This window comes from Sus scrofa, chromosome 3 (assembly GCF_000003025.6).
Source record: "Sus scrofa isolate TJ Tabasco breed Duroc chromosome 3, Sscrofa11.1, whole genome shotgun sequence".
NCBI classification, from domain to species: Eukaryota; Metazoa; Chordata; class Mammalia; order Artiodactyla; family Suidae; genus Sus; species Sus scrofa.
Window position 1 is genome coordinate 103,195,803 of NC_010445.4, and position 14,161 is coordinate 103,209,963.

Here is a 14,161-nt window from a genome sequence, read left to right on the forward strand (position 1 = left end):
GCCAGATCATTAACCCACTGTACCACAAGGGAGCTCCCTCACAGCCATTTTTTGGAAAATGTTATTGTTTTAAATTCACTTTTCTAAATTCCTTTTGCTAGGTGCTTTTTTTTGGGGGGGGGGGTCTTTTCAGGGCTCCACCTGTGGCATATGGAGGTTCCCAGCCTAGGGGTCGAATCAGAGCTGAAGCCATCAGCCTACTCCACAGCTGCCTCAGCAATGTAGGATCTGAGCCACATCTGCGGCCTACACCATAGCTCATGGCAACGCCAGATCCTTAACCCACTGAGCAAGGCCAGGGATTGAACCCACGTCCTCATGGATGCTAGTGGGGTTTGTTAACCTCTGAGCCATAACAGGAACTCCCCTGCTAGGTGCTTTGAAATTCTTATCATCTGCCCTCGGATATTTCAAGTAGCTCTTTAGTCCTTCCCCTGCCAACCCAGTAACTCATTTCCCTAATTCCATGGTATCAGCAGCTTATGACCACCCAATAAGCAATTGCTGGCTTAAAACTTATGCAACATCCACTTGATATAGTTTAGATAAAGGATCTATGGGGTTTTGTTTTTGGTTTTTGTCACAGAATGAAAAAAAAAAAAGGAAAAATGTCACACATAATAAGATATTGTGGAATTAGTTTTTCTCTCTGATTTTTGGACTGTAGATCACTCTGTCTTTCAAATAGAGTCCCTTGAGTGTTCCTTTATTTTACCCTGCTGCCATTTTTTTGGCTTAGACAAGTAAAATAATTTGTTTTTATTTTTGTATATATTGATAAATGTTCTTATTGGTAAAATTTTAGTTTTTTGTATTAATGAAAATATATTTTAGATGGAAAGTAGTATAAGAAAGATAATATGATTGCTTTCTCACTTTGAAATTAATAGATATTCTTTGTCAGTTTTCACATATCTAAATTTTTAACTAAAACTACTACTTTTGTTTCTTTCTTTCTTTCTTTTTTTTTTTCTTTTTTTCTTTTTAGGGCCGTACCTTCGGCATATGGAGGTTCCCAGGCTGGGGGTTGAATCAGAGCTGAAGCCATCAATCTACTCCACAGACGCCTCAGCAATGCAGGATCTGAGCCGCATCTGCGGCCCACACCATAGCTCATGGCAACTCCAGATCCTTAACCCACTGAGCAAGGCCAGGGATCGAACCACATCCTCGTGGATCCTAGTCGGGTTTATTAACCAGAGTCATGAAGAGAGCTCTAAAACTATTATTCTTCTTATCTGTAGAAATTGCTTTCCAGCTGATTTAGTGATTTTTTTCATTTAAAAACATAACCTCCAAAATTGTTCTTATTCTTAAACTGCATTCCTTAATTTCCCCAAATGTAGTAACTATTATGTACGTTATGATCATAAGATCATTTGCCAGTTAGCTGGTCCTCTGTTGACTTACATTAATGTGCTTAATTCACCTGCCAGGAAGTCTGGCATAGTTCAGTACAGAAAGCTGTAAATGCTGAATGGCCCTAGAGCAAGTTCTGTCTCTATGACTCACCATCTTTTTTACTTTAATCAAGTGATTTGATCTCTCAGATCCTCAGTTTTTTCACTGTAACATGCAATATAGAAATACCTTCTTCTCCGATGATGTATATAGAAGGACAGAGCAAAGTGTTCAGCACTGAATAGAAGATGAATTATTTCTTTTTGAAAATTAGATCCAAACTTCAGGAGTTCCCACTGTGGCTCAATGGTTAATGAACCCTACTGGCATCCATGAGAATGCAGATTTGATCCCTGGCCTTGTTCAGTGGGTTGGGGATCTAGCATTTCCCTGAGCTGTGGTATATGTCACAGAAGTGGGTCAGATCCCACGTTGCTGTGACTGTGGCGTAGGCCAGCAGCTACAGCTCCCATTCCAACCATAGCCTGGGAACCTCCATATGCTGCAGGTACGGCCCCCAAAAGACAAAAGACAGAAAAACAATAACAAAAACCAACCAGTTCACATAACTAAATCACTAATGCACGTTTTTATCTAAAACTCCTTTCTTATTTTGAGGTAACTTGATATTATGAAAAAATAATTGTCTAGTAGTCTTTTTCTTTGCTAGCTTTCTTTCCTTTAGCCTTCTCCTCAAAGGCTCAGCCTATTCTGTATTTCTCTACTCAAGACCTGTCTTTGCTTTTACTTTTTTTACTTAGAAAATGGGGAATGTTAGTTTTCAAACTCCTCAAGTTGTTATCTTCAAGTCTTCAGAGTTACGTGAGTTGCTAGCTGTCCTTTTACCTGAGTGACCTTGGGGAGTTATTTAACAGCTTCTCTAAACCTATTTTCTTAGCCTTAAAGTGTGGATCAAAGGATTGCTTTGTCCAATAACTAGCCCCATTATACATGTACAATGAATGTTTCCTGCTGTTATTAATATAATGATTGTTGTTATTTTAAAGTTTTCCACTAACCTAGGATTACCTTTTCTCGCTTTTACTTCCCACATTTTGATTCATTCAACAGAGTGTTACTGAACATCAGCTCTCTGCCAGGCTAGCAGTTTAGAAGACAGTAGTAAACAAGACAGATGTTCTGCATTTACTGAGAAGGACAAACTAGTAGACAAGTTTAGGCAACAAAATGTAATGAGTATTATCATGGGAGAAATACAGACTGTTCTGAATATAGCAGGTGCAACTTAAAATCATCTGGGGACTCAGAGGAGGCTTCTTGGAGAGAGTGACACTTAAGTTGAGACCTAGAGCATGAGAGTAGATGTTAGTAGATGTAAGTCTGAGGAGGAGACTGTTCCAAGCTCAGACCTGTCAGTTATCCCCACTTCTGTAACTTCACCACCTCTCTTCGTGCAGTTCTTCCTTGCCTATGTTCTCTCCCAACCCAGCTTCCTCCTCTCACTCACCTCTTCATGAGTTTAATCTCACCGCTCCATTGAAATTACTTCACTGAAGTTACAGGTGATGTAATTCTCCAAATCGCTGGATGCTTTTCAGTCTGTATGACTTGGCCTTTCTCTAGCATTGGATGTTGTCTCCTAGAAACCCTTTGTTGTCCTTGACTTCTGTGACACTGCTTCCTCGGTTCTCGGTTCTCCTATTTCCTTTCCATTGTTTGTTCTCAACATCACTTGCTGGCTTCTCTTTCCCTAACTGCTCTTAAATGTTGGTATTTTTCTTGTCTCTTTCCTGATTCTTCATTCTTTTTAAATTTAATTTTATTTACTTATTTATTTTTTTGTCTTTTGTCTTTTTTTAGGGCCACACCCACGGCATATGGAAGTTCCCAGGCTAGGGGTCTAATCAGAAGTGTTGCTACCAGCCTTCACTACAGCCACAGCAATGCCACAGCCACAGCAACGCCATATCCGAGCCACGTCTGCGACCTACACCACAGCTCACAGCAACACCAGATCCTTAACCCACTGCACAAGGCCAGGGATCAAACCTGTAACCTCATGGTTCCTAGTCAGATTTGTTGCTGCTACACCACGACAGGAACTCTGATACTTTTTTAAAATTGAAATGTAGTCATGTACAGTAATGTGTAAGTTACAGGTGCCATATATATGATTCACAATTTTTAAAGGTTACCGTGTATTTATAGTTATGATAAAATACTGGTTCTCTTCCCCCTGTTGTACAATAGTCACACTTTATACTTTCTGGGCAGCCTCATCCACATCCATACCCTATAGTTTTTACTTGTATATTTAAAGATTCTAAAATCTACTCTTCCACCGAGACCTCTCTCTTAAATTCCAAGACTGTTTATTAGACATCTCCACTTGGAACGACCCATAGCTACCATAAACGCTACACATCTAAAATAAGATGTCTGTTTTCTCATTTCTCTTTTTTCCTCCAACTAATGGTCCTACCTCCTGTCCTCAGACCAGAGCCTTGGTATCAATCTTGACTGATTCATCTTCCTCCAATCGCAGCTTATATCTGCTTCGTAACTAGTTCCTGTTTGTTTTGCTTCATTAATATCTTTGAAAATAATGCAGTTTTGTTCTGATAAGAACACCCATGCTCACTACACAAACTCAGAATGTAGAGAAAAAGTATAAAAAAGAAAATAAAGCTCATCTGTAATCTTATCACCCAGAGAAAATATTTTGGTGTATATCACTATGCATATGTACACATACAAATCTGTTTATATATCTGTATGTCACATGTGTATGTGTGTGTGCATGTCTCTCTACATCTTTTTTTGTTTTGTTTTGTTTTTCAGGGCCACACCTGCAGCATATGGAGGTTCCCAGGGTAGGGGTCGAATCAGAGCTACAGCTGCCAGCCTACACCACAGCCACAGCAATGTGGAATCCAAGCCATGTCTGCCACCTACACCACAGCTCACAGCAATGCCAGATCTTTAACCCACTGAGCAAGGCCAGGGATTGAACATGGAACCTTATGGTTCCTAGTTGAATTCATTTCTGCTGCACCACAACGGGAACTCCTGCATCTTTTTTTCAAAATAAAAGTGGAATTTAATTCAGCATAGCAACTGTCTTCTTAATTTAGCTATTGATAGATCATTTGTTCCTTTTCCATACTTGTAACTTCATACTTCCTCTCCTTCCCCACTGCCATAGAGTCTTCATTATTTGTCGCCTCGTCTATGCAATCGCATCCTAATGTGCTTTTTTTCTACTATTAGTCTACTTCCTCCCTCCAGTTCCTACACAGATTCAAAATAAGCATTCTAAAATGCAAATTTGGCCAAAGAGTATAAATTGGTAATTCACAAAGAAGAAAGTAAACTTCAAATAAACATATGGCGGGAGGGAGGAGATGTAAAAACCTGACCTAGCTAAATTAGCATGCTTCTTTAAATGATGGTGTCAGTAAAACTTTTCTAAAGGTTGATATATAGTCAACCATTGAACAGTGTGGGGCTTAGGGACAAAGACCCTCCACACAGTCAAAAATCAGACTGTAACTTATATGTAGTTCCTCCATATTCATGATTCTGCACCTGCAGATTGAACAAATGCAGGTCTTATAGTACTATGGTACTGACTATGGAAAAAAATCCTCATATAACTGGACCTGCGCAGTTAAAACCCACATTGTTCAAGGGTCAACAGTATATCAAACACTTTCTAAAACTCTTCACATTAGTTGACTAGTTAATCATAAGTAATATCAAGGACATGCACAGTGATTCTGCTTTGAGGATGTTTATTGTGGTATTGTTTGTTATTCTCATAAAAATAGAAGCAACTGTATTTCTTTTTTTTCTTTTTTGTCTTTTTAGGGCCACACCTGCGGCACATGGAGGTTCCCAGGCTAGGGGTTGAACTGGAGCTGCAGCCACTGGCCTATACCACAGCTATAGCATGTGATATCCGAACCATGACTGTGACCTATACCAAAGCTCAAGGCAACGCCAGATCCTTAACCCACTGAGCGAGGCCAGGGATCGAACCCGCATCCTCATGGGTACTATTCAGGTTTGTTAACTGCAAGCCACTACAGGAACTCCTTTTTCTTTTTCTTTTAAATTTTGTGGCTGCACCTGTGCCAGATGGAAGTTCCTGGGCCAGAGATTGAATCTGAGCCACAGTTGTGACCTACACCATAACTGTGGCAGTGCTGGATCTTTTAACCCACTGCACTGAGCCAGGGATTGAACCCGTGCCTCCATAGCCACCCGAGCTGCTACAGTCAGAGTCTTCACCCCCTAAGCCACAGCGGAAACTCTGAAACAGGTGTATTTTTTTTTTTTTTATTTTTAGGGCCATACCCTTGGTATATGGAAGTTCCCAGGAGGTCGAATTGGAGCTGCAGCTGCCAGCTACAGCCACAGCGTGGTAGGATCTGAGCCACATTTGCAACCTACGCTACATCTCATGGCATGCCAGATCCTTAACCCATTGAGCAAGGCCAGGGATTGAACCCACATCCTCATGGATACTAGTCAAGTTAGTAACCCACTGAGCCACAATGAGAACTCCCCAAATATATTTCTTGATCCAAAGTGAATAGAAAATTAAGTTAGGGAGTTCCCGTCATGGCGCAGTGGTTAACGAATCCGACTAGGAACCATGAGGTTGCGGGTTCGGTCCCTGCCCTTGCTCAGTGGGTTAACGATCCGGCGTTGCCGTGAGCTGCGGTGTAGGTTGCAGACTCGGCTCGGATCCAGCATTGCTGTGGCTCTGGCATAGGCCGGTGGCTACAGCTCCGATTCAGCCCCTAGCCTGGGAACCTCCATATGCCGCGGGAGCGGCCCAAGAAATAGCAAAAAGACAAAAAAAAAAAAAAAAAATTAAGTTAGAAATTATATACAAACATATAATTAAAAGATTGTTGGAGTTCCCGTCGTGGCTCAGTGGTTAACGAATCCGACTAGGAACCATGAGGTTGTAAGTTTGATCCCTGGCCTTGCTCAGTGGGTTAAGGATCCGTCATTGCTGTGAGCTGTGGTGTAGGTCGAAGACGAGGCTCGGGTCCTGCATTGCTGTGGCTGTGGTGTAGGCCAGCGGCTACAACTCCAGTTGGACTCCTAGCCTGGGAACCTTCATGTGCTGCAGGAGCAGCCCTAGAAAAGGCAAAAAGACCAAAAAAAAAAAAAAAAAAAAAAAAAATCATTTATAAAAACGTGTCTAGAATGTTAACAGTATCATATCTGAGTGGTAGGATTGTGTGTGGTTTTGTTTTCTTCCTTAACTTATGCATCTGATATTTTTCTACTTTTTTATTGAAGTATAGTTGATTTACAATGTTGTGCCCATTTCTACTGTACAGGAAAGTGACTCAGTCATACATAAATATATATACATTATTTTTTTAATATTATTTTCCATCATGGTCTATGCCAGGAGATTGGATATAGTTCCCAGTGTTATACAGTAAGACCTTATTGTTTATCTGTAATCATTTGCATCTATTAACCCCAAACTACCAGTCAACCCCACTCCCTTCCTCCTCCCCCTTGGCAACCACAGTCTGTTCTCTGTGTCTGTGAGTCTGTTTAGTTTTATGGATAGGTTCATTTATGCCATATTTTAGATTCCATATATAAGTGATATCATATGGTGTGTCTTTCTCTTTCTGACTTACTTCACCTAGTACGAGAATCTCTAGTTCCATCCGTGTTGCTGCCAGTTGCATTATTTTGTTCTTTTTATTCCATTGTGTGTATGTATCACATCTTCTTAATCCATTCATCTGTCCATGGATATTTAGGTTGTTTCCATGTCTTGGCTGTTGTGAATAGAGCTGCTATGAACATATGAGTGCATGTATCTTTCTGAATTTTAGTTTTGTCCAGATATATGCCCAAGAGTGGGATTGCTGGACCACATGGGAGTTCTGTTTTTAGGTTTCTGAGGAACCTTCATACTGTTTTCCATAGCAATTGTATCAATTTACATTCCCACCAACAGTGTAGGAGGGTTCCCTTTTCTCCACACCCCCTCCAGCATTTGTTATTCGTAGACTTATTAATGATGGTGTGAGGTGGTACCTCATTTGTAGTTTTGATTTGCATTTCTCTAATAATTAGTGATGTTGAGCATCTTTTCATGTGCCTACTGGCTATCTGTATATCTTCTTTGGTGAAATGTCTGTTTAAGTATTCTGCCGATTCCTCAGTTGGGTTGTTTTTTATTGTTGTTGTTGGGTTGTATGAGTTGTTTGTATATTGTGGAGACTAAGCCCTTGTCGGTTGCATCATTTACAACTATTTCTCCAATTCTATAGGTTATCTTTTTTTTTTTAATGGTTTTCTTTGCCATGTAAAACTTATAAGTTTGATTAGGTCTTATTGGTTTATTTTTGTTTTTATTTCCTTGGGAGAGTGACCTAAGAAAACATACAGTTTATGTCAGAGAATGTTTTGCCTATGTTCTCTTCTCGGAGTTTTACGGTATCATCATGTCTTACATTTAAGCCATTTTGAGTTTATTTTTGTGCATGGTGTGAGGGTGTGTTTTAATTTCGTTGATTTGTAAATATTTTTTGTGTGATAACTAATAAGAAAAATAAGCCCACAAATTTGTTAAAAAAACAAGTCTAAAAAATATATTCCTATGGAGTTCCTGCTGTGGCACAGCAGAAAAGAATCCGACTAGGAGACATGAGGTTGCGAGTACGATCCCTGGCCTCACTCAGTGGGTTGAGGATCCAGCATTGCCCTGAGCTGTGGTGTAGGTTGCAGATATGGCTCGGATCTGCCATTGCTGTGGCTGTTGCGTAGGCCTGCAGTTGTAGCTCTGATTAGACCCCTAGCCTGGAAACCTCCATATGCCATGGGTACAGCCCTAAAAAAAATTTTTTTTAAATAAAATAAAAAATATATATATGTATATTCCTATATTATAGGTAGCAATGTAAAATGTAGAGCCTTTTAGAAAGCATTTGGCATTGTCATTTCAGAGCTGTGAAAGTATTTATAATTGCCAATCCAGTAATTTTATTCTGGGAGTTTATCCTAGTGAAAAGTATCCAACATATTGGAAAGAAAGAAATTTACAAAAATGTTTATTACTTGGGACATTATTTATAAAGTGAAGAGCTAAACCTTTATCTTTGGAAACTATGCCTCATCTTTCTAAGATTCCAAGGCTAAAAAGAATCAGAAAAAAATTTTAAATTTCAACTTTAGGAAAATTGTTTGATATATAATTGCTTCCACAGGAGCCATTAAGAATAATAGTTATGAAAACTAGTGATTCATATGGAAACCCTTGATATGTTAATAGATAAAATAAATACAAAATTATCTGTACAACAAAATTATAACTTACAAAGTTGGAATGTTTAAATTTGGATATTGGGATTATGAGTAATTTTAAAAGCTTATTTTCCAAATTTTGATGGTATAATTGTTAAAATAAAGTCAAGGAATAAGTACATCCATCTGACCTTCAGATCCTACAGTGACTCCTTTGCTTCCCCATTACCAACAGAGTAATATTTTCAACTACTTCATCCTGGTATCCTGTGCTCAGTCTAATTCTTTCCCCAGAATGCCGTGTCATTTGCTATTTCTTGTCCTCCTGCTCTTGATATTCCATCTGCTTGGAATTCTCCCTTCCATCTTGCCTGTGAATAGGTGAACTTTTGTCTTTGGAATCCTCTGTCTGGCCTTTTTTTTTTGAATTTTATTTTATTTTTAGAGCTGCACCTGCAGCATGTGGAAGTTCCCAGACTAGGGGTTGAATCAGAGCTGCAGCTGCTGGCCTATACCACAGGCACAGCAATATGAGATCCGAGGCATGTCTGTGACCTATAACACAGCTCATGGTAACGCCGGATCCCCAACCCACTGAGCGAGGCTGGGGATCAAACCCGTGTCCTCATGGATACTAGTCAGGTTCATGGGAACACTTAAAACAAATTTTTTAAAAATCCTTTCTTTTAGCACTTTTCTAACTCTCCTATCAGTGTATTACTTCGTGAGTTCACAGAAAACCATGTGTTTGTCTCTGTTGCTTCAGGTGCCAGCACAATAGTGAATGCAAGTTAAGAGTGAATACTGAGTAAGGATTTGATGAATGAGTGCTAGGTATACTTACAGTACTTATAGATACATTTTCTTTTCTTTTCTTTTCTTTTTTTCTCTTTAGGGTTGCACCCACGGCATATGGAGGTTCCCAGGCTAGGGGTCTAATCGGAGCTACAGCTGCTGACCTTTGCCACAGCCACAACAATGCCAGATCTGAGCCCCGTCCACAGCTCACAGCAACACCGGAGCCTTAAGCCACTAAGCGAGGCCAGGGATTGAACCTGCATCCTCACAGATACTAGTCAGATTCATTTCCACTGAGCCATGATGGGAACTCCCGAAACATCTTCTTAAGCTATCAACAAAATAATAAATTTAGGGAAGAAAGTAAGCTTAAAACCTCTAGACCATATGAATGTGATAAATTTATTACTTGAGGTTCAAAGTCCCTACTCCAAAAATTAGTTTCTGTTTCTAACTTATAGGTGTTAGTATGACTAACTGACTATAACAAACTGTTATAGACCATCACAATGTTAAGGATTGCTTCTCAAAAATGAAGATTCTGGGAGTTCCCGTTGTGACTCAGCAGTAACGAACACAACTAGAATCTGAGTTTGATCTCTGGCCTCACTCAGTGAGTTAAGGATCTGGTGTTGCCTTGAACTGCCATGCAGGTCACAGATGTGGCTCAGATCTGGCATTGCTGTGGCTGTGGTGTAGGCCAGCAGCTGCAGCTCCAACTCAACCCCTAGCCTGGGAATTTTCATATGCCTCAGGTGCGGCCCTAAAAGACAATTTATTTATTTATTTATTTATTTTTTGTCTTTTTGCCATTTCTTGGGCTGCTCCTGCGGCATATGGAGGTTCCCAGACTAGGGGTCTAATCGGAGCTGTAGCTGCCGGCCTACGCCAGAGCCACAGCAATGCGGGATCCGAGCCGCGTCTGCAACCTACACCACAGCTCACGGCAACGCCAGATCCTTTAACCCACTGAGCAAGGCCAGGGACCAAACCCGCAACCTCATGGTTCTTAGTCGGATTCGTTAACCACTGCGCCACGATGGGAACTCCCTAAAAGACAATTTAAAAAAAAAGATTCATCTGAGTTCCCATTATGTCTCTAGGGGTTAAGTACCTGACATTGTCTCTGTGAGGATGCAGGTTTGATCCCTGGCCTCAGTGGGTTAAGGAGCCAGTGTTGCAGCCAGCTGCAGTGTAAGTCACAAATGTGACTTGAATCCGGCGTTGCCATGGTCTAGGCCACAGCTATACCTCTGATTCAGCCACTAGCCCTGGAACTTCCATATGCCACAGGTGCTGGCAATTTAAAAAGGAGTTCCCATTGTGGCACAGCAGGACTAATATCCATGAGAATGCGGGTTTGATCCCTGGCCATGGGCTGTGGTGTACGTCACAGATAAGGCTCGGATTCCGAGTTGCTATAGCTGTGGCATAGGCCAGCAGCTGTAGTTCTGATTCGACCCCTAGCCTAGGAACTTCCATATTCCGTGGTGCAGGCCTAAAAAGCAAAGAAGAAGAAGAAGAAAACGCACCGTTTCCTGTAATCATTGTCTAAATTACCGAGTCATAGCTGTAGTAGGAATAGAGATAAGACCCTGCCATCAAGAAGCTACAGTGTCCCTGTTCACAGTCTTAGACTTCCTCCTAAGTACAGTGAATACAACACTGTATAGAAGGAAATAGTTTTCTCAAGATTTTTATCTAATACAACTTTCTTTCTTACTCTTGCTTCCTTTGCATTCTTTTTCCTTTTTCATTGATGTGTCATTCAGCTACATGCCAGTTGCCAAAGCTTAAATACATGTACAAAACAAACAAAAATAACTTCAGCAAGGAAGTATCTCTAAGATTATACTTTAGGAAGTTGTTATTATACATCTTTTTGGTTTACAAAGTGGAGAGAAAAGATACAGATAATGTATGTGGTCAGTAAATTATATTTGGCAAGGACTAGATTGCTAAATATCATTTAAGGACTGTATAAGAAGAGGTTTTAAAGGATATTTATGGAAATCTTTGCTGTGGCTTCTTCCCTTAGCCTCAGCTTTTTTCTTTGAATGCTGTCTGATTGTGACTAATAAGTCCATGAGAGCAAAGGCAGTAAACAGGAAGTTTTACTCTATGGCAAAAAAAAAAGAAAAAGAAAAAAACGCAGATATAAAGGGGGGCTTTGTAATGTAGAATAAGAGAAGCCATAAAAAATTCAGAGAGCCCTGCTCAAGGAACACGCTCTGAGAGGAATAGTCAGAAGTCAGAGCTACCAAAAAAAAAAAAAAAAAAAAAAAAAGACTTAAAGCAGGTGGAAATAGGAGTTCTTGTGCTCAGCGGGTTAAAGACCCAACAGAGTCTCTGTGAGGATGTGAGTTCAATCCGTGGCCTCACTCAGTGGGTTAAGGATCCAGCGTTGCCAAAAGCTATGGCCTAGGTCGCAGATGCACCTCAAATCCGATGTGGCTGTGGCATAGGCTGGCGGCTGCAGCTCTGATTTGACCACTAGCTTGGGAACTTCCATATGCTGCAAGTGAGGCTGTGAAAAGAAAAATAAATAGAGCAGGTAGAATTATTCTTTTGAAGTTATCAGGAAATCCTGAAATTGCATACTTTCTAGTATCTCTACTCAGTTACTTTTGATGATTCAAGTGTATAATCCTAACAACTTAGAATATGTCATTTCTTAATACTATACCTTATTATTTTCTCCTCCTAAATATCTTACTAGGTATATGTGGTTGCTATGAATATTAAAAAGGAAGCTGACTCAAAGCCAAAAAGAGCAAATAAAAACACTGATGATGATGATGATGATTATAGTACCATCGATGAACTACCCCCGGATAGTTTAATAACACTCGTACAACCTGAACTGCCAACACTCAGTCGCCTGTGGTTGGCAGCATTAAAAGACTATGCACTTTTAACTTTACCAGCTGAATTTGCTAGTCAGCTACCCCCAGATGGTAAGTACTGTTTTTGGAGTTTTGCTTTTATTGAAGTTCAGAGTAGTAATTAAACAAAATGGAATTGGTGAAGGCTAGCAAATTTCCGTGGGCTTGAACTTGATATTCTCTCATTTAGAGCATGTTCCCCATATTGAAGTTGTGAATTCAAATATGGCATTAAACTTTATTGTTACCCCAAGCAAAAATGTTCTCACTTTTATAGTAATAACTGTATGAGCTAGAGTCCTCAAAGTAACTATGCATAACAAGTCATCATGCATAACCATGATGAGGTAGATCGCTGTGTTGGTCAGTGTGTGTGTGCGCAGGACATGAGGAAGTCTTCACTTTGATAGCGAAAACAGGAGGAAGGGAGGAATTTGCAAAAGAGTGAAAAAGAAAAAGACAGTGTTGTCTCGCTGTGAGAGAAAAGAAAGGTGATAAGGGTTTTAAGAGTCGCTGGCTGTAGTGCAGAGGAAGCCAGTGACCACTCATTTGCAGAGGAAAGGCTGGAAACCCTAGCATCAGCGAGGAATTGACAGGCACTCCAGGTCAGCTGCAGGAAAGATACTAGTTTTGGTGACTGGGGGGGAGAATCTCCTTGACCAGATTGCTCTTTTGTATGTGTTATGATCTGAATATTTGCATCCCCCAGAATTCCCTATGTTGAAACCTAGACCCCATTGTGATGGTTTTAGACAGTGGGGCCTTTGAGAGGTGTTTAGGACATGAGGGCGGAACCCGCAGGAGTGGGAGGAGTCCTCTTGGAATAGAGACCCCGCAGAGCTCCCTGGCCTCTTCCACCTGGTGAGGAGACAGGAAGAAGGCTCTCACCTGACCATGCCAGCACTGTGATCTCAGACTTCCAGCCTCCAGAACTATGAGAAATAAATTTCTGTAATTTATAAGCTATGCAATCTGATATTTTCTTGTAGCAGCCCAAATAAGACTGAAACAGTGTATAACAGTAGTTGTTCATAAATGTGTGAATACATACAATAGAAATGTTGTTTGGTTTTGATTGATTTGATTGTTTTGTAGGTGGAGCATTTTATACTCCTGAAACTATTGATACAGCTAGACTTCACTATCGGAATTCCTGGGCCCCAATTCTCCATGCAGTGGCACTTTGGTTAAATAGCACAGGATTTACATGTTCAGAATCTGCAGAAGCAGCAGCAGTATCAGGTTTACAAAAACGTTCTACACCCGTCAATTTAAACCAAGCATCAGAATCAACTCCCAGTGCAAAATCATTGCCAGAAATTAACAAAGACAGAATGCATCTGATTTTAGGTAGGTGAGCCATGTTAATTATTTCAAGATGTATCACTTGTGAAAATTCATATCTGTGGGTAGAAAAAACTTCCTTTTACCTCTTAATGTTGTGACTGGCCTAAGAATTAAACTGACATGAGACACGTTAACAGGAGAAAAGCATACAAATTTATTTAATTATTTTGCATGTACACAGCAGTCTTCAGAAGGAAAGTAAAGACCTGAGAAGCTGTTGTGCCCAAAAGATTGTGTACTGTTTACACAAACAAGAATAAATTGTGGGAATATGGCAAGACAAGGGGGCTGAGGCTAGGGGCAGTAAGTTGTGGGACAGTGACTAGAAAATATACAGGAGAAACTAATGAAGGATCAAGCTTATTTTAGTAGGTTTGTTTGGACAGGTCTGTTTCAACATCAACTCCCAATCTCTGGTGGTAAGAATGTTCTCTCCCTGTATAGGGAGGGCACCTTTCTCATGAGAAAATATATGACCT

At 40.3% G+C, this 14,161-nt stretch overlaps 1 protein-coding gene across 2 annotated transcripts in view; it reads left to right on the forward strand.

Moving 5' to 3' along the window:
* The window catches only part of HEATR5B (HEAT repeat containing 5B), a 118,529-nt gene that overhangs the window by 83,781 nt on the left and 20,587 nt on the right, over window positions 1-14,161 (forward strand). For both annotated transcript variants that reach the window (XR_002342772.1, XM_003481246.4), the window contains exons 28-29: window positions 12,170-12,407; window positions 13,431-13,685. Coding sequence is in view for 1 of the 2 variants with exons in the window: in XM_003481246.4 (XP_003481294.1) it covers window positions 12,170-12,407; window positions 13,431-13,685 (493 nt within the window). In the remaining variant the exon portion in view is untranslated. The remainder of the gene's footprint in view (window positions 1-12,169; window positions 12,408-13,430; window positions 13,686-14,161) is intronic.